Raw genomic sequence first — 26294 nt, forward strand, 5'->3', positions numbered from 1 at the left:
CGTCCTAATTAGATGTCCTTCTGCTGCATGGACGTTGAAGAACCCTGATTGGTTGCTGATAATTTTACATGATTGCAAATGGGACACAACCGTGTTAAGTACCATTGTGGTCCATTCATATTTTTATCAGTTTAATGATATAACAAAATGTGATCGTCAGGCTGATAAGAGATAATCAATAATGAGCAGAAGCAGATTAATGAAGTGGAGGCACAATTTAACCTTCGAGATAGAGTAATTTAATTTAAATCACATGGATTAAATTTGAAATCCCGAGATGACGAAATCAGACAAACTGGACTATAAATAAGGTCCAGTACTGGCAGTCCACAGGAGGTACTCCACAGAATAAACATGTTGACTGCTGTAGTACTGTTGTGTTTGGTAGCTTCCTGCTTTGGTGAGTAGAGTGCAACGACGCCCATTTTTTTTTATTATAAATTTCATACAGTTATGAATAAATTCATGGAACGACAAGCATATCCAATATTTGTAGCCTATAAAACTTTACCAAGAGGAAATCCAGCATAGATTATACTAGCCCTAAAATCGATAGCATCGCGACTAGTATGTTTATTATAGATAAGGGAAAGTTTCTGCCCTGAAATGACAGCAACTCGTTGACAGCAATAAAATGCACTCAGATGTTACTGTGGCTTGGTTCTAAAAGGGCCAATGTCATTTTTTATCGAAATTGAGATATTAACTGCGTTTTATACTGGCTTGCAACATGTTAAAAGGGCCAATGTCTCTGTTAAGTACTAAACTAACAGTTAACGTTTAATTAAATAAGCCCTTGGCAATAATGTTAGATTACCAATAAAGAATAGAGACCTGGCAATTTTTAAAGAATACGATAGAAAAAATTAGCGTTTAATAAGCTGACTTCCACAAAGAAAGTATAAAGTTATTTAAAGTCAGTTGTTGAAAAAAATAATTGGAAAACTATAAGGAAAACTTTAAATGCTCATAGCTCAAAAACAGATTTTTTGACATTGGCCCTTTTATAACCAAGCCACATGTATAGTCGTTTTTTTTTATCTTACGTTAGAACTTGGGAATTGTACGAATAGGTTCTATTGAAAGAGTTAGAGCCTCCGTTACCTTACCACATTTATATGCAAAAAATATGTCATTATATTAATGTAAGGAAGGCAAGCACGATGTATAAGACTCGAGCTACTGCTGTAGATGTATCACATGTTAATAACATGCACATATAACGAGAAAGAACAAATATTTTAATATAATTTTTATATTTGATAAAATAGTAGATTATTAACACGTTTGGGAAAGATTGGGACGTATCTTATTCCTGAAGAAAACTAGAGGAAGTTAGTTAAACTACCTAGAGTTATCTCTATTACATTAAGAGGATAAGCACATTCCTTTATCAGTATTTATAGCTCAGTTATTTATTGGTTTAGTCAACTAATTGCAAATACTTGGTGTGAAGTTCTTCTTGATATATTATCATACAGATAATTTTCCCCTCTTATGAAATGGTTAAAGGGAGTAATATGATCATTTTAAAGAAACTCATAACATGCCTCTCAAATAAGTAAGTGATAGAAGTCAATATCTTTCACGAGTTTTGAACATTTATTTGTTCTCTTAAAAAAATATTCGATCACTTTCATTGAAGCTGAAAATGATTAACCAGTTCTGTCAAAATAAGAAGTCGATTATTCCAACTATGAAAGATTCGTAATTGATAAGATCTGTAGGTGAGAATTTTACTTTCGATAATAAATATACACAGATATCTGCAAGAGCTTATATGAAATACAAGGAAAAGCAATTTTCTTATTTCATTTCAGGAGGAACGCTCCCCGTCCGTCCTCGCCTGGATGGAAGGATTGTTGGTGGTCAGACAACCAGTATCTCCAACTACCCCTACCAGGTAATAGCTCCCAAATGTGAATGGAGATTGCATTACAAACAACAAATGTCTTGTCGAACTTTTCACTACAGACGTACCGTAAATCCCGACACAACAATGATCACCATAATATTATCCAAGATTCATAATTAAGGACAGATTTATTTGAATGAATAGGCTCAAGTCATCCACTGTGTAAGTCCTTAATTTAATAAAAATTAACAATTAATAATAATAATAATAATAATAATAATAATAATAATAATAACTGCGTGTGACATCCGGAGGGGTTTGGTACGGTATTTTGATATGGCGCCTTGTAGGCGGCCTGCGCGACTGTGAGGATAGAATCCTATCTATCAACAATCATAAATAAATAGATTAAATTTTCAAAACCAATATTTTTAGGTCAATTTACACGTTACTTTGAATTATGTGCTAGAATTCTATCATCTGGTATAGTAATAAGATAAAAAGGGTCTATAATTCACCTTTTCACACTATAAAATAGACACATCACAATGTTCAAAATAATATTTATTTTTTCATCGTTATCCTAACTATGTCTCAAAGTATGTAAGCACTGTAAGTTTGACTTCATTGTAACTGTCACAATCTTGCCTGGGGCCGATGACCTAGCTGTTAGGCCCCTTTAAACAGCAAACATCATCATCATCATCATCATCATCATCATCATCATCATCATCATCACAATCTTGCCTGCAAGGTGTTTGTTTGTCTGCATGTTTCATCGTTCCTCAAAAGCTACAGGATTCATGTTCATATAATTTCCAGTGTTCATTATTTTATGAATAAGAGCTTATTTATTTATTAAAAACATAATATGATAATGTCAATGATTGCTATGATGATAATGAAGAAGATGATGACGAATATGATCATGATGGTGAAGAAGATGATTATACAGGCTTTAACATTCAACTGCAATGAAAGACAGGATATATGGTAACTTAAGGCTGAACATAATTCTGTAATAACTAGATGAAATGAAATGTATGGCTTTTAGTGCCGGGATATCGCAGGACGGGTTCGGCTCGCCAGGTGCAGGTCTTTCTATTCGACGCCTGTAGGCGACCTGCACGTCGCGATGAGGATGAATTGATGATGAAGACAACACATACACCCAGCCCCCGGGCCATTGGAATCAACCAATTAAGGTTAAAATCCCCGACCCGACCGGGAATCGAACCCGGGACCCTCTGAACCGAAGGCCAGTACGCTGACCGTTCAGCCAACGAGTCGGACAATAACTAGATTAATAATGGTGATATCATTGACAATAAAACCAAGTAACGTACAACATGAATTATTTGTAGCATTCTGAAGATCTACATGAATTAGTGCGTCGTATTACAATTATATTACTAATAGATATTATTAAATACGACGCCATTCATTATCACATTCACCTAAGCATGCATACAAGCTGGCTACGCAATTACTATTAAATCCTGGCAAGATCGTTTAAAAGAGGTCATTGTAGTGCAAATCCTAAATCTCAGTTGAAGAGAATTCCACGGCCTCGCACTAGACACGAGAAATATACCGTTGAATTCTGACGTAGGCTTATACAGTAGGTAGCAAGCGATGAGTTGTATCGAGTGTAATCCTGTTGTTCGGAGGAGAGGTGCTGGCTATGATCTAAGGAAAGACACCGAGGTGTTGTTTTATTCAAAAGTTGGAAAATTAGAGTAGCAGTGTACAAATATCTCATCTGCTTAATCTTTAAACAGAACAGTGTTTCATAATATCTGTTGAAAATATAAGTGAAAAATAAAAAGTGATGCTCGAGTAAGTTGCCTCCTGCAGTTTCTTTCTTTGTTCTTCAGCAGAATTAGGGTAGCAATATATTTAGTGAAGAATAACGTTTAAGAGGTATTATAATGCTACCTTCGAAACTAAACGGACATATAAGTTAATATGCCCTTTAACTCCATTGTAGAAGATGAAACAACTTATTTCCCTTTATCTTCAGTATTCCTTGAGGATGACGAACTACAACTAACTTGTTTTTATGGTTTATTTACAGCTGTCACTGCAGTCTAGTGGTAGCCATATCTGTGGAGCTTCTATCATCAGTACTACGTGGGCTCTAACAGCTGCTCACTGTGTTGCTGGGTAAGTGCTGTTGCACAAAATACTCTAGTGGGTGTTTAATTTAATTCAAAATACTTGTTTCGATACTTTATAACTACATCGACATTAGATCTTTTAATTGCATGCTACTCAGACAGCGAAATTGAAAATAATAATGTTCGTTTAACACACGAATGTACTGTTCCAAAAAAACCATTTTGTAGACTATCGTCCATGATCCATTTCGGTTTATCCAGATGTGATAGTTCAATCACTTAAACATTTTCAGTAACACTTTATATATGATCTCTTCTTAAATATATTGAAAATTTAATTTAATTCCTATGGAATTCTTCAGAACTTGTTTTGAAAATAAAATACAGCCCATGTTACTCACTGGCAATGTAGCTTTCTATAAGTGAAGTAAAAATCGGTTCAGTAGTTTTTGAGTCTATCCGTTACAAACAAATATACAAATTTTCCTCTTTATAATATTAGTATAGAAGTATAGATGATATCCCTACAAATACGGTGGCAGTCAGGAAGGGCATCCAGCCGTAAAACAGGGAAAAACCACATGTGCGACACAGTTCGCACGCGCAACCCCACAGGTGTGGGTAAAGCAATAGAAGAATAAGATACTCATTTTAAAAATTCACCCGGTTTTTTTTATTCTTTTCACCCCTTAAGAGGATTTTCCAACCCCCACTTTCAAGTGGATTATCTGAAAACGAATATTTGTGATCTTTAATTTTTAAAGGGGGATTCCGAATATCAATTTTCATGTCTGTAACATGTTAGGTTTTTGTGATTTATTGTAGACAATTTCGCTGCTGTAGAATTCTGTAGCTGACGTTGTCATGCTTACGGCAGTTCATTACTTTATCCGATTCCTAGAGCAGGGGTAGTGTGGTGCCAATATCTCCGTAATGGTTGGTTTTAGGGCCTTAAAATATGGTTTTTGGGCCCATAGGGCTTACCGAGTTTTGTTCTTTGCGTCAAGAGGATTAAATTGAGCTTTGTCTCGTCCTTATACGACAAATTTGATATTTTGCCTATATTTGCCTATTATTTTCATATCTCAACCCCCCCCCGTGCCCCCCACCTCGAATTGTTTTGAAAAGAAAATACAGCCCATGTTACTCACTGGCAATGTAGCTTTCCATAGGTGAATTAATTTTTAAAATCGGTTCAGTAGTTTTTGAGCCTATTCGTTACAAACAAACAAATTTTTCCTCTTTATAATATTAGTATAGATATAGATTTATTTATTTATTTATTTATTTATTTATTTATTTATTTATTTATTTATTTATTTATTTATTTATTTATTTATTTATTTATTTATTAACTGTTATATGCATGATGCATCTTTTCTGCAAACAATACTCCTTTATGAAAGTGCCTTTTCAGAGAATTTCTATTTCATGCTTCTCATGTGCTCCATGACATTAACAGATTATTTTTGAAAGCAGTAGCTCAGTTGTCGTGTGCACTGTAGGTTTACGGTGTTGTCAGCTGATGAACGGGAAGAGCTACATCACGCTGTATTAAGTTGAAGTTGAAGTTTGGAATTCGTTTTGCGTCATTGAAAGCTGTTTTTAAAATAAGAAAAAATATGCTTTAAGTAAAATATATAGTTAAGCTATGTATTTGTTAAGATAATTTACCACAAGTTTTATAGATCCAGTGGGTTTATAGCTATTTCTTGCAAAAACTATGAAATGTTTCTCGATCTTCTTTTTCAACGAAGACTGGAATTTCTACACAGGTTTTCGCCAGTAAGCTTAAGTGATCACCCAGGTGATTTTGGACGTAATGATAGAATGATCGTAAAGTGAGAGAACCGCGGAGAAACAGAAACCAACTAAGCAGTCTGAATCAGAGTTTTATCAGTGAATTAACCCTCACAATGAACGCAAATTATTTGTAACAAACAAATGGGAATACAAAGAAAGAACACGGATTTATGCATGTATTATTCAGAGAAATATGCCAATTTTGAAACGAGTGTTTATCGAATAAGAAGCATGTAAGCAAATATCAAATAAATGTCCTATTTGATTTCTAAACTTAGTTGGAATTTTTAAAAACGTTCTTCCCTTCCTATAAACATCCCAAGGAATCAAAAATAATTCTGAAACAAGAAATCATAATATATTTAAGTGTCAACAAAATATGAAAATAAGATCATTCCATTTAGAATAGACTCTACAAAACGATATAATGAACAATCACCTCATTGATTAGGCAGCACTCTACTTACATTGCCTTATCGGAATTATTGTCACGACCAAAATTGTTCATCGCTGTACAGGATATTATCGTTATATCGATCATGGTTGAAAGGATACTTCACTCTATATAAGTTATTTCTTTCACATGTTCTCCTCGATGTTACTTATCGCTTTAATTCTTAAAACATTAAATATATATGTACAATAACCATGTTCAATCTGAGAATATAAATTTTTTTATAATACAGAAATGTACCTCATGTGTAACGAAATGTCCGGCTTGTGATCTAGAGGTAGTGAATTTCTGTCTTACACGAAGGCCCCTGTTACGATTCTCAGCCACGTCAGTGACATTTACCTGTATCCTAAGGGTGGTTTCGGGGTCTACTAAGCGTAAGTGAGGACAGTTGAGGAGCTAGCTGATAGTAGGATGGTGGTTCCGGTCTATAAAACCAAGAATAATGTCCGAGAATATCCACTGCACTGACCACGAGTCACCTCGTAATCTTTATGCCTGCGGACTGAACAACAGTCACGTCATAGACCAAGGCCCGTCGGGGTTCCAGCGTCTTGATGCGTGTATTTTATAAAATGAAATTCAAGTACTTCAAATTATTTATGCTACCGTCTATAAAAAGACTTTGAGTACTAAGGTAACGTCAATATTTGAGAACTTCATGCAATGTAAAGGAACCAAACTGTAAATTTGAGGCACTTCAATGCTTATATCCTCTGAATGCATCTTTTAAACGCCCAATGGATCAAAGTTAAAGAAAATAGCGAACTTGTAATGTCACATAACAGATTATTTATCAATGCCGCGGATCCTCTACATTTACACGGAATTCAAACCACAGAGATACAATTTCAATCCGATAACCCCACGTGCATATCCTGGGTTTAAACCACAACAATTTTGTAGAGAAGTCATCAGTTATCGCCTTTATACAGTACAAATATTCACATTTACATAACGGACAAAATTATTTGTCCATGTTATAAGCATTTCCTGAAATTTAAACTCAAATATTTTTCTGGGTTTTACACAGGCGCACTCAATATATTGAAGAAAAACCCACTTGACAGTCAGTATTTCCCCAGTAATTAATTAGCACCATTGCACTCATATTCTTATCAGTTCGATGATATAAACAAATTGTGATCATTAGGCTGATAAGAGGTAATCAATAACGAGTAGAAATGAGAAGCAGGCAAAATTTGACCTTCAAGAAACAGTAATTAAACTTAATCAGAGAAATTAAAACTGAAATCATGAAATCATGACTGGACTATAAATATGCTTCAGTACTGGCAGTCCACAGTAGATTCGTAAGGTACTCCACAGAATAAACATGTTGACTGCTGTAGTACTGTTGTGTTTGGTAGCTTCCTGCTTCGGTGAGTATAGTGTAAGGATACCCGTCCATGCATACATATTTCATACAGTTTTAAATGAAATGCTGCAACAGCAAACATAATGCCATATTTGAAACCGTAAAAACTTACACAAGGGGAATCCAAGATAGATTAACCTGAAAATCCATTGCATAACAACTCATACTTTTATTATTTCTAAGTGACACGTCTGTGTGGGAAATAAGGTGACATTATATTCATTGAATTACTTCTCTGTGAGATATGTCATTTGAGCATTCACGGAGTTTACGCTGGCATCTCTGATGTGGAGTTTAAGTTCTTACTAGCGCTGCTGACTCGTGGTTGTGTCCATCGTGCGAATTAATAAAACTGTCCTATCTGGGATAAATTCGTTAAAGATACGAAAGGTCTTCGTATTCATTGGTCTTACAATCATCGTAACAGATGACAACCACCATGATCAAAATGGCTACTCGAAAGTACCGAGGAATACATTAGAAAAGCTTTCATCTGAACCCCTTTTTTTTACTTGCTCGAAATGGCTTGAAAATATTTAAATAATTAATATGATTATTATGATAAATAAGAGAAAATGAAACTAAACCACCACCTAGGTTATACAGAGACTTCGTACATAATAGCTTAGTTAGGAGCTCCTCAACACAAATTACTTATTTACGTGCATGAAACATTAAATAACTGTATCAAGAAGGTAAAACTAATATCATCCTCACAATTTAAAATTGAAACCCCAAACAGATGAACATTACATAGTTATGATGAAGACCAGTCTTTTAATTTTTTATTTTTTTTTTACCTCTAAAGCCCGAAGATTAGATGCAGAATTTTTCACATATAGTAGGCCTTAAAGGGTCTCCATGTCTCTTAACACCGTGAAATAGTAGGTTTTCGTTGGCTAGGTTAACCCAGTACTGAAGTGCTTTGAAGTCTACTTACGAGGTCAGAGGATTAGAACGATTAAATTTAAAAAAATAAACCAAAACTTCGGGCCTACCCTACAGATCACTACCGTCGCCTTCGTTGTCATTGTCATCGTCGTCCAGGCAGATTATCAACTCCTGACAGTCACTGATGATGTCATGTATTGCCATTGCCAAGTTAATGAATGCCGCGACATGGCTAACTTTGTTCATCCACAAAACCGCATCCATTCGAGCAATACTCTCCCGGAACAGTCCTTCCACTTCAGTAATTGTGCAGGACTTGTTATTAGTGCGTACGTAATATTTTACTTCACCCCATACCGTACCAACTCAATGAGGTTGAAGTGACAGTGGTATGGTAGCAACCTAATAATCTCGTGCCCTTGTTCCTTCGCTACCTCGTCGACTAATTTAGTCACACACATGCGCTGGGATATTGTTTTACTGCAGCCATTCTACTAACAGTTCTTTACAGGAGCTCGAAGTACGGGTCTTGTTTATTATTACGGAGTGGTAAGGTGCATTGTCCATAAGAATGACAGAAGGGACTTTGAGCTGTAATAATCGTACTCGTGTCTTCGTATTGCATCAGCCTGGAAATAATTAATTAATTAATTAATTCCTGTTACAGGAGATAGCTTAATTCGTTTCTTTCCCGGAGTGCTGTGAAACAAGTCCCTACTATCAGCCCCGTTTCCGCTACTGCTATGTACCCCAGTCCCTTTTTACTCCTGTTCTTGGAGGCGAACTCCTCTCTGAATAACAGTACGCTTTGAAAGCTTTATTTTTATGTATCCCCATTAACCACCATATTATACCCCTCATTCTCTTTTTTGTTATAAACTCTACATTTATTCTCATTCTCCCATATATATTACTAAATTCTTCTAATAACCTCTTATTTCTACATTGTGTATCAATGTCTTGTTTTTCAATATCCTTAATTCTTAGAATTATTTTTGCATATTTTCCACTTCTCTATACATTCTTTTTCCCAGTAACATCCCATTCCAATCGTTTCTAAAATATTCCGTACCCCATCCACCCAGTATCCTTGGTTCTGATGTTTCATTTGGTGTTGATATGCTATCTATAAAATTTCGCCCCCTTCTTGCAACTTCATTCTCAACCAATACTTTATTATCCTTTTAATAATGTCCACTCGCAGACTTATATCTTTGCACATCATTCTCACTCCACCCTTTTCGCAAATGGCGAGGTTTCAGGAGGGTTGTAGACAAAACCAATACATAAGTCTGACTCATTTTCATCATACATCTTTATTCTGACCCACATCATTTCCTCCATTTCTGATTCTATCTGAATTATTCTAGCTTGCAAATCCTCCCTAACCATCACCATTATCCCACCCGGGTATCTGCCCCTTTCGGTTCGTCTCTCTTTTGACTTATAATAGACTGTAAACTCTCCTATTTCTATAATAGTTTTCGGTGGAATCCAGGTTTCCACACATGCGAGAATATGCAAGCTATGTAATTACTCTTTAAAAGCTTCATTCTGTAACTTACTCCTAAGGCCTTCAATATTGATACACCCTACTCTTATCTCTAGTTATGCCTTTCTCCCTTGTCCCTCACTATGGCTGATCTTCTTGGACCTCGTAATCCTTGTTACACCTAGATCTTCAGTGTTCTCATCTATAGTGTTAACACCTCCTCTATCAAGGCTACCCTCATTTGCATTACCTTTTCTGAGCAAGAAGTCCTTGATACTCACACGTCTGCGTTCCGATGTTGCTTCTTTCAAAGAGTCTGCACTCAGCTGCCTCTGAAGGTCGCCTGGACTGCCTTCACTATTCGTTGTCTCAGCATCTGTCACTTCCTCTCTCTGTCCTTGTTGCATCGCTGGCTGATTGTCCCTCGCTGCTCCGCATTCTGCTGGTCTCAGCTGCCTCGTACGTTCACCTTCCTCCTCGGCCAATGTACTCGCTGTATTGTACATATTCTTTAACTGCTCAACTCCCCAAGTTCTCGTCCAGTTACTGTCCCCCACCACTAATTTGTTGCGCCTTATGTAGGCCCTTAATCCTTCACGTCTAGCTTTCCCTAGGTGAAACTGTAGCATTTTCTGGTTCCTGAGGGCTTCTTTTTCCATCTCCTGTTTGACCCATATGTTCTCACCTTTCAACCGGCTTGTATTATGCAAAATCTTTCTCACTAGTAAATTTGATACAAATCTCACTCTCACTGGTCTCTTGTCTTTTGTTTTCCCCATTCTCTGTAGTTCTTCTACATCGGCCTCTCTGCAGCTAATCTTCATCTTCTCGTTAATTAGCTCCAGCACTTTGAATACCAGGTCTTCTTTAGTGTTCTCTGGCAGCCCATATATAAAAATATTTTTCTTTTGGGTTTCCTCTTGTCTTTTTTTCTCCTGCCATCTCAACTCTTTTATCTCTTCCTCCATTCTCCTCACCTTATCTCTCAAACTTGATATTTCTTTATTATTTTGGACCGCCCTTTCCGTCACTTTTCCTATCTCCTCTTTCACCATTTCTCGTAGATCGCTAGATTGTTCTCGTAATAGCTCTCTCATTTGTTCAGTTTGGGCCTTACTAAATTCCCTTATCTTCTCCATGTCTTCCCAACCAACCACATTCTCATGATCAGGTCCAGGGTTTATCTCGACCCCTCCAATAACCAACAACACTGCCATCACTGATGCAGCCATCAAAATTGAAACCGAACTCACCTGCTGTCTGGTTCTGCCACTCATATTGCGCCTCGTATTCCTGCTTCTACCGTGCCAACGACCTATCGTCGCCCGGTACAATTCTATTGAAATCCCCTTGTCAGCACTCACACACTCAACAACCTTCCCCTTCGCTTGCACGATTACAACTGTCAGTAGATCAAACAACAATATCTATATGTTATTTTCCTCTTCAACTCGATATTCCGCAAAATTAATTTATCTGTATTAAGAGGTTGACAAACAAATTGAAAAATTCATGTTACAAAAGAATTAAAATTATAATTAAACATATATTGTGTATAATATCTTCCTCGAGGCTAATAATTTTAGCAACTACCTACGAGGATGGGGAAAACATCATGATATTATTTTAATGACAAGAATCAGAAAAGTTTGGATTGTTCAAACAGATACATTTAATGGAGTGAATTATCAAGGTTGATCAAGCTATCTTTCAGGTATTATATGGTAAATAGTGTATTAGTATAATGTAGAACAAACAAACAAATCTTATTAACAGATGATAATATTACATGAATCCCTATTTGTAAGAAATTCCTTATCATCAACTAATGCTTGAGATGAGCAATTTAACGACAGGTCTGCTCCACCATTCACCCTGAACCATTCTTTAATCCGACGTCGATGAAGCTTAACTTTAAAATTCTCACCAACCGTGAAAAAGTGGTCGTATCGAAAAACTTTTTTGGCGAAGCATTATGAATTCCCATCGCGCAACCTAGCCATCAAAGGCTGAGTTAGAATGAAATTTTCTGCACTGTAAGCCCTACTCCACAGTATTGTTTCATAATTGGCTTACGTTTCACAAAGAGCGGACTATAATCTCCAATGATACCATTAATCAACTCATTTTTTTCTATTTACAAGTAGTGTTAATGTTCTAACTGATTTCTCAAGTTTTGTCTTCAAATGGTAATTACAAATCAATATCGTCCTTCAGAGTTATCTCTCCTTCCCATTTTTTTCCACAGTAAATTACCTTAATTACCCACTTGATCATGAATGCACTTCGTCTGACATTATCAGTAAAATTTATTCTTGCCTTTATCTCCAGCAATCCATGAACACACAAATAAATAGCTACAAAGTAAGCAACCAGACAGAGTAACTCAGCAAGTGTAGCACTGGGTTTCTGAGCCAAACGTAGCAGGTTCGATTCCGGCTCAGTCCGCTGCTTTCTGAAGATGCTTATATAAGCAGAACCGTGCCGGTAGATCTCCCAAAACACAAATACAAAATCGTGCGGAATAACATTCTTACCCCACGCCTTTTCGAAATTCACAAAGCAGTAGATAGTGGAGTTCAAAAACCGATAACATAATTGTTAAAATTATGTACATTACAGATAATATAGTGCCAGTATATTTACCTAATATAGGAATTCCTGGATGTTCGATAAGGATCCCCCTATAATTCTACCGTACAAGCGAGGACGATGTGGAAATTCAGTCCCTATAACAGAACGAATTATCACATACAGTGCAATTGACTCAAATATGAGGATAAAAAAGTGATTACTGTGAGAACTGTTCTTGCAAGGAGCCGGCATGCAACATCATGCCAACCACAAGGATGTGAAGAGTCTATTTCCTACTTGACGCACACCACCACACGGATTAATATTAAAATTAATCCGGCACGCTAACGAGTAGTTTTGCCGGATTAACCCGCTCCACAATGATTATACGTTCTGTAGGATTGCGTTTCCATGGTTTCTGTTGGTATGCTTAACCAGCAGGTGTGAGGGATTTAGTTGATGCTAAAGTAGAACCAAAATTCACTGCGTAAAGTGTAATAAATGTCGGTGCGTTTCGAAGGATAACAAACAGTTTTAAGATGTTCCACACAGTTTTGAAGTATTAGGTGGCAAACATAGATAATTCAAATCCCTTCAGAACTCAGAGAAACGAAATTTTAATTTGAAAACCATACTAGATGAACAAATATAATTATACAAAATCAAATGCTTTGAATAACTGGTTCGATATGTATTAAATTGAATGTAAGACTACGACAAAAAGTTGAATTACCTGTTTTCTCTGACCCTTCATTTGTTATTTTGACAACTAATTTGCCCCAAACAGATTAAATGGAACATCTTACTCATTTTTTATATATCTTATATCGTTCCAGTTAGGTCTATGTTTAAAAATGTTTGCAGTATAATGTGCTTTGTAATTATTTGGTTTCCCCACCCCAAAGAATTACTTTTCATTTAAAATTTTCAGTTTTGTCAGTCTTTAATGTGAAATGTTCCTAACTCTCTGACTATCTTTTGAAACATATAAATCTGCATTTATATTGGAAATTATGAAAATTAATATTCATTAAATAAAATACACAATCGTCGAACCTTGTATTCACACTTACTTGTTACGTGCTTACTTACACATACGTTGTTTGAAGGGCGCCAGCTACCACTCAGTGCAGCAATAATAGAATGAGAATCTTGACTAACTCTAGGGTGTGGTGTAATAAGCATACTTTTGACAACATACCATATAAGTTCTGGGAAAAGGAGATTGGCGTTCGGTTTCCCCATTAAATTTGAGGTTAAGTAATTTTACTGTAGAAATGAAACGCTGAATTAATTTGATAGAACAAAATATATTCTTGAAACAATATATAAAATAGTGAGAACTGCTGCGATTAAAACAGATGAGAATATGAAATTATGACATTGCAACTGAAAGAAACTAGGCATGAATTTGAATTCTTCTTGACCGGACATTTAACAATTTATACAAAATATATCCCTCACTGTTTCACTTGACTGTACCTTGAACACTTTGAATGTAATTACGACGTATTCCTTAGATCTGGTGTTTACTGTAGATGTGCCACGCCTAATATGGTGATGTATCCATGTGACTGATTCTTCTCCGTATCATATGTCCTCTTTGTAAGCCTGTATGGTGTAACTTCTTTGCAAGTGTGTCCTTATATGACTCCATCAGTTCACCGTCCACTTCTCTCTTCATCTTCCGTTTAACTATTGACTCCCGTTGACTGACTGAGGCCGCTCCATCTTCGTTCACTTAATGGCCAACTGTGCCTCTCCTTCCAGTAGAATAATGACTGACGCTACAATATGCAGCCATCTTATATAGGCATAGCATGGCACACATACGTAATCTCCAGAAATAGTTATAATATACTCCCACCTCGCGACAAATAATATATGTAATGGTGAAATCCTCTGGGGTTCACTAAGAAAGTCCAAGACCGTGAGCGCAGTGCTAAATACTCACGATGACGTAGCCATGACGTGGCGATGACTTGACAGAAATCCCAGCAGTATTGCACAATGTAACAATGTCACATCCAACATCTGATATATAACAATTCTCACTGTGCATGTCTTTGGTGTTAATCTACACACACACACATATATGCATACATTTAACTACAATCATACAAGCGACAAGCATTGCAGAATCGAATTGAATAGGAATGATAATATAATAATATCACAGATAAAATAATAAAACTGACATAATAATAATAATAATAATAATAATAATAATAATAATAATAATAATAATAATAACACAAATAAAATAATAAAAATACAGATATCATCTTGTAACGGGATTTGAACCGTTACAAATGGCAGACAAGAGCCTTTCTTTCTCAATAAGCATCTATTGTACTGGTATATTTTCGGATCATGCACAGCAAAAATTATTTATTTATTGACCTTTGTCTGTTTTATTCACCTTGTTCCCAACTCCTCCCACCCCCCAAAAGGTATTTTAATGAACATTATGAAAATGTTCAAGTCGTAAAGGGATATGTTAATTCGACGATCATATGGAAGTTACTGGGTCTGAGTGTCCGATCGTAAACTGCCAGCACGTTTGAGAAAATTGGAAGTTTATGAGGAGCTGCATTGTGTTTCAGATATTACCAGTAATCGTCGAACAGATACAGTTTGCATCAACAGAAGAGAAAATGGAGGACTCATCCTAGACCTAACTGCCCAAAAGGCCAATGGGCAAGGATTCGCGTTTACGAAGAAAAGGGGGCCCTGTATTTTACGCTTCACTGAAGTGAGATATATTACTTGCCTGCAAAGCCATGATTAGTGTGTGTACTTTCCAAACTCAAGAAACATCTCATATATGTGTAATCAACATAATGAAAGAATTTGACGTCACAGATAACCAAATAGATGAAAATTGATGCGAATCTTTGAAAGACTCGATTAATAATTTTTTAGAAGTGTAAATTTATATGCATTAAACATGTTCAATCTGAAAAATTACATTAAACATAATATAAAAATGTGCGTCGTGTATAACAAAATGCCGCGCTTGTGATCTAGAGATAGTGAATCTGTTTCTTAGACGGAGGCCCCGATTACGATTCCCGGCCAGGTCAGCGATCTAACCATTATCTTAGGGCTGGTTTCGAGATCTACTCATCCTAAGTGAGGACAATTGACGAGCTAGCTGACAGTGGTTCCGGTATATAAAACCAAGAATAATAACCGAGAGGATCCATTGCGTTGAGCACGTGTTACCTTATAATCTGCAGGCCTTCGGGCTGAACAGCTGTCATTTCACACACCATGGCCCCTCGGGACTCTAGCGTCTTGATGTGTGTATTTTATAAAATTTAATTCAAGTTCTTCAAGTTTGACTCGGAACGCAAAATTATTTATGATACTTGTATACAAAAAAATTTTTGAGTACTAAATGAAAAGTAAAAAAAACTAAATTTCAGGCACTGAAATGTTTACAGGGTATGAATGCCTCTTTCTCACTGGCCAATAGATGGAAGTTAAAGAAAATAATGAGCTTGTAGTGTCACAAAACAGTTTATTTAGCACTGCCATGGGACATCTAGTTTTACACGGAATCCAAACCACAGTGTTGAAATTTCAGTTCAATATTCTCACGTGCGTAGGCCTGAATTTACACCAAAACTATTTTCTAGAAACGTCAATCGGTTATCGCCTTTATATGAGACAAATATTCTCATTTTCATCTTCTTCTTATCTTAATCTGTTTACCCTCCAGGGTTGGCTTTTCCTTCGGACCCAGCGAGGGATCCCACCTCTACCGCCTCAAGGGCAGTGTCCTGGAGTGTGAGACATTGGGCGGATACAACTGGGGAGGACGACCAGTGCCTCGCCCAGGCGGCCTCACCTGCTATGCTGAACAGGGGCCTTGGTGGGGGATGGGGAGATTGGAAGGGATAGAAAAGGAAGAGGGACGGAAGTGGCCGTGACCTTAAATTAGGTACCATCCTGGCATTTGCCTGGGGGAAGTGGGAAACCACGGAAAACCAGTTCCAGGATGGCTGAGGTGGGAATCGAACCCACCTCTACTCAGTTGACCTCCCGAGGCTGAGTTGACCTGGTTCCAGCCCTCGTACCACTTTTGAAATGTCGTGGCAGAGCCAGGAATCGAACCCGGGCCTCCTGGAGTGGCAGCTAATCACACTAACCACTACACTACAGAGGCGGACCTCATTTTTATAACGGACAAAATTATTTGTTGATGTTATAAACATTTCCTGGAATTTAAACTCAACTATTTTTCTAGGTTTTACACATGCTCACTGAGTATTTTTAATGAAAACCCACTTGACATTCAGTATTTCCCCAGTAATTGATTAAGCACCATTGCAACACATTCATATCCTTATTATTTCAATGATATAAACAAATGTGATCGTTAGGGCGATAAGAGGTAATCAATAATAAGTAGAAATAGAAAAATGAGGTGCAAGCAAAATTTTACCTTCGAGATACGGTAATTAAATTTAATCAGAGAGAATAAAAATGAAATCCAGAAATGAAAAATTCAGGCAAACTTGACTATAAATAAGATTCAATACTGGCAGTCCACAGTAGATTCGTAAGGTACTCCACAGAATAAACATGTTGACTGCTGTAGTACTGTTGTGTTTGGTAGCTTCCTGTTTTGGTGAGTAGAGTGCAAGGATACCCGTCCATGCATACAATTTCATACAGTTTTAAATAAATTGCTGTAACAGCGAACATATGCCATATTTGAAACCATAAAAACTTACACAAGGGGAAACCGAGATATATTACGCTGAAAAGCCATAGGATAGCAACTAATAATTTTATTCTAGGTAAGTGACAGATTTTCTCCTGAAATGGAAGAATGTCATTGACAGCAATAAAATGGAATTCAGTCAGTTGTACAGCTAAATAATCCTTTGATGTATCTTACTTTATAACATAAATATAGTTTGCATCGGTTCTAATGAAAGAGATCGTGCCTCTGTTACCTTACCACGCTTGTCTATAGAAAACCTTTCATAAAATTAAAGGAAGCAATACAAGCACGGTGTATAAAACTGAATCTACGGCTGTGAATATATCACATTTCAAGAAAAATTTAGTTACTTTATTTTATTATTTCTTATCATTTTTATGAATAGATTATTAGAAGTCAAGAGAAATATACCGCCTGATATTCGTACGTACGCGTATACTGTACTATGATAGAGTCGGTAAAGATAAGATTTTCAGATGCGCATTTACTTTTGGTGATAAATATACACAGACATCCGTAAAATCTTATATGAAATACAAGGGTTAATTTTCTAATTTCCTTATTTCATTTCAGGAGGAAGGCTCCCCGTCCGTCCACGCCTGGATGGAAGGATTGTTGGTGGTGAGACAGTCAATATCTCCGACTACCCTTACCAGGTAAAGCTCCTAAACATGAACAGAGATTACGTTACTGTCAGCACATGTCTTGTCCAACTTTCCATTTCACACGTATGGTAAACGTTCGACACAGCAATGATATTTATTTTCTTCATCGCTAACCCAACTATTCCTTAAAGTATTCAAGCACTTTAGGCTTCTTGAATCGTGAAATGATCAGTGCTTCGTTCCAGTGCGACGTGGATGCGTCAATTGCATTGGCACACCGTTCCTAGAATCAGGCAAACCACTGCAAGCCTCATGAGTAGGACAGTGTAGTAAGGGAACATTGGGGGACCTCACATACAAACAGCTGGAAGAATTGGAGCGAATAAAGGCTCACGAGATCCGATGCAGAACTGAGCAGGCCAGAACTTCTTTTCAGAGACTTAGGAAACTTTTGACAAGCCGTGACCTTTCCATTTCACTACGGACACGACTACTCCGGTGCTACGTTTTCAGCATTCTGTTATACGGTGTTGAGGCATGGACACTGAGACCATGTGCAAGAGATTGCAAGCATTTGAAATGTGGACGTACCGAAGGATGCTGAAGATACCTTGGACAGCTAAAATGACCAATATAGACGTTTTGCACCGTGTGAACAAAGAACCAGAAATTCTCACTACCATCAAGAGAAGGAAACTAGAATACTTTGGTCATATGATGCGGAACTCTAAATACCACCTTCTGCAAGTAATACTCCAAGGGAAAATTAATGGAAAACGTGGTCCGGGGAGTAGTAGTACATCATGGCTCGGCAACTTGAGCCAGTGGTTTGGGGTGACAAAGCTTACACTGTTCAGAACAGCTATGAACAAACAACAGATCATGCTACTTATCGCCAACGTTCTGCGAGGACATGGCACATGAAGAAGAAGAAGAAGAAGAAGAAGAAGAAGAAGAAGAAGAAGAAGAAGAAAGGCTAGATACCTGAAGAGAATTTTAGGAGTCCCGCAGAATGCGAGATCGAGGCTAGTGTATGAGCTTACCAGGGAGACCTTGTTAATAGAGGATCTGGGATGTGAGCTCATACTTCCAGCTAGTACCAGCTTCAAACAGCTTATACAGGATCTGCATGAGAAGAAAAACAACATATCGGAGGACTTCTATGCAACATCTGCTATGCAAGAAAGGCCTGGATGGAAGCTAATCATGATATGCGACACGTGACGACGAGATTGGCGATCCGTGGTTTTCACCACAAGGTGTGCTGCAACAAATTATTTCATGAACTAAATGACGAATGTATGTGTGTGATTTGTGCTTGGAATTCTGTGATAGATACTATATTGTAAAATGCAGGAATAGAGAGAAATCGATCGTAGCTTATAGCAAACGAAAGTAATGTAAATGTAATATAATGGTATTCTGCACGGCATGTACGCGTTTTCAATAATAAAAATAAAGAAAAACAAAATCAGTTATAAACAATTTCAATGTAAAAGTTCTTAAATGCATGCGATTTATATCTGTAGATATTTTGGTATGTTAAAGAATTTCTTCCAGAGCAAAATTCTGATACTCTGGGATCTGTAAAATCATAATCATCATTATTGAAATTAATTGAAAACTGAAGGACTAATTAAGCTTCAAAGAATATTTTCTAAAATCTTCAGTCTCAAATCTTTCATTATATACTTCCACTTGTATAAAAATCTGCCTTTGACTTTCATATCAAGATTAAGTTTCCGTGGGAAACGACGATTTAATTTCATCAAGTACGAATATTTTAATGAATGCAAGCAATGCAACTATAAACGGTGTTATACAGAACTATTGTGACTTCATTAAAACTATCAAAGTGAGTATCTGTATAGTCCACCGTTTCTGAAACTCGCTGAAATCCTTTTCATATAATTTTCTGTGTTCATCAGTACTATGGATGGGCAAATTCGCGAAGTTGGATAGCAAATTAATAAGAATTTATTTATTTATTTATTTATTTATTTATTTATTTATTTATTTATTTATTTATTTATTTATTTATTTATTTATTTATTTATTTATTTATTTATTTATCAATGGCGAAGTAAGATGTCTCACCCCTCCCCCTTCAGTCTTGTTTACAGTTTGGACTAAGGTCACTAGGCGATGATGATGATGATGATGATGGTGGTGGTGGTGATAGTGATGGTGGTGATGGTGGTTGTGGTGGGCGTATAGACGCTTTTACACTTAACTGCAGTGAAAAATGGGAAATATTGTCACTTATAGACTAAAATTATGTAATAACTATATTACGGAGGGTAATAATCTATGGTAATGAAAGCAAGTAATGTACAATATGCATTATTTGTACATAGGATAGTGATCATCTATATGAGTTAGCGATACTGATGGCAATTATATAACTAATCGATATATTTAAATACATCATTCAGTCTCACCCTCCCTTAAGCGTGCATACAAACTGGCTACGCAATTATGATTAAATCCCGGCAAAAGCTTCTAATAGAGGCTAATGTACAACAAATCCTAGGTCTCAGCTGGAGAGAATTCATAGTCTCGCGCCAGGCACGAGAAATGAACGGTTGAACACTGACGTACGGCGTATACAGTAGGCAGGCCTATAGCAAGCTAGGAAATGAATCGGGTGTGACGACGATGTGTGGAGAAGAGGTGGCTAAGATCTGAGGAAAGACAGTGCAGTGTTGCTTCATGCAAAAAATGGGAAGTGAGTGTAGTAGCGTGAAATTACCTTATTTGCTTAGTCTTTAGAAAGAACAATGTTTCAAAATAGCAGGTGAAATGTGTTGAATTTTTATAGTAAATGCAAAATTATAAGGATGCACGAGTTCGTTTCCTTCTGCAGTGTCTTTGTTTGTTCCGCACCAGTATCAAGGTAGTAATTAATTTAATGAAGAAAATATATTTTAATAGATTTTGTAGAGGCAAATTTTAACGTAAACTCAAGAAGAAATGGACATATATGTTAATACTGTGTATTTTTTAACTCCATTGTAGTGGATGAAATAACATATCTTCCTTTATCTTCAATATTCCGGAAGGATGACGATTTACTACTAACTCGTTAGTAGTATAATTGGACAGTTCGGCGGCCACCACCCCCACCGGCTCCCAGAGGCCACCTCCACCACCACCACAGCCAGAGGCCTCCCAGAGGCCTCCTCCACCACCACCACAGCCAGAGGCCTCCCAGAGGTCTCCTCCACCACCCGCGGGAAATTTGAATTTGTAAACAAAGCCACGTGCTTTTTGACAGCTGTCATCGACAACTACGCATCGCTAACCTCAGTACTGCCATCTTGACGGGCCTAAACCTCAGTAGTACCAACTTAACCTAACTAGCGCGAGGTAAACAAAGCCACGTGTTTTTTGACAGCCACGTGCCTTTTTGACAGAACAACGCATCGCTAACCTCACTGTTGCCATCTTGACGGGCCTAAACCTCAGTAGTACCAACTTAACCTAACTAGCGCGAGATAAACAAATCCACGTGCTTTTTGACAGCCACGTGCTTTTTTGACAGCTGTCATCCGCCATCTTTAAACCAGAGAGCACTGTGCTGCCCTCTTTATCGAAGTAGATGTAAATTCGTCACCTGTCACCGACAGTGCTGCCATCTTGGCGGGCCTAAACCTTAGTGCTACCAACTTAACCTCACTAGCGTGAGATAAACAAATCCACCTGCAGCTGACATCCGCCATCTTTAATATATAGAGCACAGTGCTGCCCTCTTTAGCTACTTACCTTTAAAATGTGGTGGCGGATAATTTGAAAAATGCTTTTTGACAGCAGCCATCTTGCATCGCAAACCTCAGTGCTGCCCTCTTTAGCTAGATACCTGTGGTGGCAGACAATTCCACGTGACAGCAGTCATCTTTGAGCACAGTGCTGCCTTCTTTGTGGTGGCGGCAAATTCCACGTACTCTACAAACTCACGTGCTTTTTTCTGACAGCTGTCATCCGCCACCTTGCATCACAAACCTCAGTGCTGCACTCTTTAGCTAGATACCTTTGAAATGTGGTGGCGGCAAATTCCACGTGCTCTTGTTTGGAAACAAACCCATGTGCTTTTCTGACAGCTGTCATCCACCATCTTTAATCGAGATAGAACAGTGCTGCACTCTTTAGTTGAAATGTGGTGGTGGCAAATTCCACGTGCTCTTGTTTGGAAATAAACCCATGTGCTTTTCTGACAGCTGTCATCCACCATCTTTAATCCAGAGAGAACAGTGTCGCACTCTTTAGTTGAAATGTGGTGGCGGCAAATTCCACATGCTCTTGTTTGGAAACAAACCCATGTGCTTTTCTGACAGCTGTCATCCGCCATCTTTAATCCAGAGAGAACAGTGCCGCACTCTTTAGTTGAAATGTGGTGGCGGCAAATTCCACGTGCTCTTATTTGGAAACAAATTCTACGCGCTCTTCAGCTGTCATCCACCATCTTTAATCAAGAGAGCACCGTGCTGCCCTCTTTTGTGGTGGCGGATAATTTGAAAAATTCTTTTCGACCAGCAGCCATCTTTAATCCAGAGAGAACAGTGCTGCCCTCTTTAGCTACTTACCTTTGAGGCGGTTAATTTGAAAAATTCTTTTCGACAAGCAGCCATCTTTAATCCAGAGAGAACAGTGCTGCCCTCTTTAGCTACTTATCTTTGAGGCGGTTAATTTGAAAAATTCTATTTAACAAGCTGCCATCTTTAATGAAAAGAGCATCGTGGTGCTATCTTGCGGGTAAATTTTACGTCACAGCTGTCATCCACCATCTTGCATTGCTAACCTTAGTGCTGCCCTCTTTAGCTACTTACCTTTGAAAAAAAATCTATTTGACAAGCTGTCACCCGCCATCTTGCATCGCAAATCTCAGTGCTTCACTCTATGTGGTGGCGGATAATTTGAAAAATCTTTTTGTCAAGCAGCCATCTTTAATCAACAGAGCACCGTGCTGCCATCTTTAGCTACCGCCATCTTACATCGCTTACCTCGCTGCTGCACTCTTTCGTTGAAATGTGGTGGCGGTAAATTCGAACAAGTTTAATCACGCATCGGGAAAGCTAGAGTAAGCACGTGCTGCAGTGATGACGTCATCATGCATGTTTAGACTTGTCTGTTTTCTTAAGAGTAAGTCAGTGTAAAGGAATGTGGTGGCGGTAAATTCGAACAAGTTTAATCATGCATCGGGGGAGCTAGAGTAAGCACGTACTGCAGTGATAACGTCATTATGCATGTTTAGACCTGATCGTTTTTCTTAAGAGTAAGTCGGTGTAAAGCAATGCAATAAGTACAACATTTTTGAATGCGATCAAATATTTATTTACAAATGTACTACAACAGTGTTCGTTTTTGCTGCTGACAAGGTTGGTGTGCTTCTTAACAACGTATGCTTCTGAAATGCCTTCTGCAACATTCAAATTAAACAAAACATTTAGAAATATATTATACTAAGTATGTTATGCTTTACAGAGAAGATCATATACTTCTTACCTTGTTGTTATTCCTTTTCGGAATCATCATCATCATGAGGTACTAGAGAAAGTTCATTCATACACTGTGTACAGTGTTCAATCCTCGGATTTGGTCCATCCCAATCATCATCACCATTTCCTCCTCGATGCTTGTAATGTCGTTCACAAGTTCTGCATAAAGCTACTTCGATCGACATCTTACTGTGTAGAGGAAGGATGTACCAAAAATTATGTACGTAAAAGGCAGCGTACGTATATAAATATCCTGGTGGTAAGTATTGAATAAGATGTTTCGGCATCGACGATCTATGTTTATAGAACATCGTAATAGCCTCACTCACTCGTGAAAGTTAAATAAGATGTTGCGTATGAGCATGCAAACAGCATGCACATTTACAGTTTTGTTCCATAGCGTACGATGTCGAAGCACACACTAATGAAAATGATAAAGATCTATTCTTATTTATAGTCTCGTAACAATATTCATTAGCGGATGGTAAGTAACATCACTCATATGAATAATAAGACAATAGGCTGCTGTGTTAGCCGGAATGTTTTCAGATGTTTCAAATTCTAAACGAATATCAACTGGAGATTCTTTTATAGATTCTTCATGATAAGAGCAGTCTATAACTACAATCGGTGCTTTATTTTTAAATTCTTGAGGTGTAAATAGCGGACGATCTTCTTTCTGATAATACGATGGTTGAAATTTACAAAACATGACATAGAGCATCCCAAACTTATTTTTCTCAAAGTTAATGTCGATGTTTTCGTAGGGATACGTAATTCCGTTGAGATATAGTCTAACGTGTCTTAATTTACAGTGATCAAACAGTGAGCTATCTTTTTCGTGATTGAATTTACGATTAGTTTGAAATCCAAAAATAATGTACAAGGGCTTCTCAGTAAAACGTGATGTTTTAACAGCCCAGCTATGCTTGTTTGTAGGTGGTAACACAGGATATTCATGCAGCTCCCAACTCCTAAAACGTATAGGTAATGGTGTATCATTTTCTACAATCTTCAGCAATCGAAGTTTTTCGCGATCAGATAAGGTTACATGTGGAATCCGCCACAGTATACGATGCAGTGTTATTTTCGATTCTACTGGTGTTTCTACTGCTTTAAGAGAATTGTAATCACTTCGATCACGGATTAGAATAAGCTCTTGTTTTGCGTTGATTATAATACGTGTAAAGTCTTCTGCGAATCCAAAAATATGTTTCAGTGATAACATACCCGTAAAAGTTCCATCCTCATTAATCATCCAGTTGTTAGTAGCTTTTGGATACCATCCAGCCATCCGCAAAAGATTACTTTCTTCATCACAGAAAGAAGGGTAGAGTTTCATTGCACTTGTTCGATCTATTTCAACATTATTTACTTCATATCGCGCTTCAGAAAAGAGAAAAGCTAGAGCATGGTTGTTTAGTTGTGAAGTGCTTGGTCCACTTCCATCTGACTTTTCTAGTCGTCCTTCAATATAGAGGTAGCTTTCGTGTGGTAAGGTGTAAACATCTTGTTGATTAATAATAAAATGAATTTCATTATTGTTATTTAATCCAAACGTGAAAGGTTGATAGGAATGAAGCTCACTTCGTACTACACCTTCACGACTTTCTACTGTATTCGTAATGTCTAGCATTTCTTCCATTCTGTTGTAGTAGTGTATATCCTAAATCTTGGAGTATCTGCTTATGGATATCTGTTAACTCGATGAGTCTCTGCACACATGTAGTATGTCTTCGGAATGTACACCGTGTTTTATAGATGGTTTTCATACTGGTTTAAGATGTAGTTTGTATGCTACGTACGCGTGCTGATCTAAATGAATAAGCTGATTATGTTTATTTACAAGTCTAAGAGTAATGTTGCTAATGTGTTTTACAGACACAGGATGATAAAGAACTACTGCTGGTTTCTCACAAATAGTATATCCACGTTCCTCTGTAACAATAAAGTCGTGCAGGACGTGCGAAGGTTGTAGATTACTATTCAAGTCTGTAATAATATTACAAGTAATGTTCACATTATAATCATCGAAGAGTTTTATAGGTTGATCAGACTCGTAACGTACGTTCGGTAGGAGCTCCCTCGATGAAAATCCAAGCAGTGGTCCAATCGAATCAGGTTGTGATTTGAAGTCAATCTTAAATGATGTTTCAATAACACATTTATGTGTAATGTTGCTTATAGTGATTGAGAACTTGTAATTATGATTACTAAAACTATCTTCCCCAAACTGATCAATTAACGTACTTTCAATATAGTCGTGAATATCGTCTACTGTATAACTACCTGAGGGTAGTGTTAGCACATACTCATCGTAATTGAACTTGTTTACACCATCACGCACATTGTAGATTTTATTGTAGCTCTCAAACGATACTAGTCCAAGACTCTGCGGCTGATAACTAAGTTCGATTGGTGGATTAAAATAGACGGTTGTTTCAGGTCCTTCTCCACGTACAGCAAACGTTCTTTCACTGTTCGTCATCACGTAGACACTAATGCACTTTCTCTACTGTCTGGGTTTGATATAAGAACATAAGACATAATCGTCCGCACATGCGTGTATTAAAGTTTTGCACACGGTTTTTATTGTAAACAATGTCCGCACTGCTTCCAAAATAACGTATGAGCTCAAAAGGAGGAGGTAAGTCTCCATAGCTATCAAAATACCATACTTTAGATTTACGTTTTACATAAGCAACGTAATGAGTTCCAGGTCCACGACTGTCGTCCAAGTTAATTACGGCACTTTCACGTTCACGTGGGCGTGCTGGTAGTTGATCGCGCATATACACTCCTCGAAAATAATGAATTCCTAGTTGTTTAGCAAATGTAAAATCTTCATGCGTTAGAGCTCGATATGGCAGTGCATTCAGTAGACGTTTT

At 37.4% G+C, this 26294-nt stretch overlaps 1 protein-coding gene and 1 long non-coding RNA gene across 3 annotated transcripts in view; both read left to right on the forward strand.

The window, feature by feature from the left end:
- The first annotated feature begins 279 nt into the window (after positions 1 to 279).
- LOC136874460 (uncharacterized) lies at positions 280 to 4024 on the forward strand. Its single transcript, XR_011018347.1, has 3 exons — positions 280 to 400; positions 1821 to 1903; positions 3933 to 4024. It is a non-coding gene; the product is annotated as an uncharacterized lncRNA (long non-coding RNA).
- Positions 4025 to 7495: 3471 nt separating this feature from the next.
- The window catches only part of LOC136873753 (trypsin-1-like), a 44069-nt gene continuing 25270 nt past the window's right edge, over positions 7496 to 26294 (forward strand). Inside the window, exons 1-2 of one of the 2 annotated variants that reach the window (XM_067146941.2) lie at positions 7496 to 7614; positions 17879 to 17961. In XM_067146941.2, the coding sequence (XP_067003042.2) occupies positions 7569 to 7614; positions 17879 to 17961 (129 nt within the window). In that variant the 5' untranslated portion in view covers positions 7496 to 7568. Of the gene's footprint in view, positions 7615 to 17067; positions 17207 to 17878; positions 17962 to 26294 lie in introns of those variants that run through there. The other variant, XM_067146940.2, reaches the window with a different exon arrangement.

Source organism: Anabrus simplex, chromosome 5, assembly GCF_040414725.1.
Source record: "Anabrus simplex isolate iqAnaSimp1 chromosome 5, ASM4041472v1, whole genome shotgun sequence".
Taxonomy (NCBI): domain Eukaryota; kingdom Metazoa; phylum Arthropoda; class Insecta; order Orthoptera; family Tettigoniidae; genus Anabrus; species Anabrus simplex.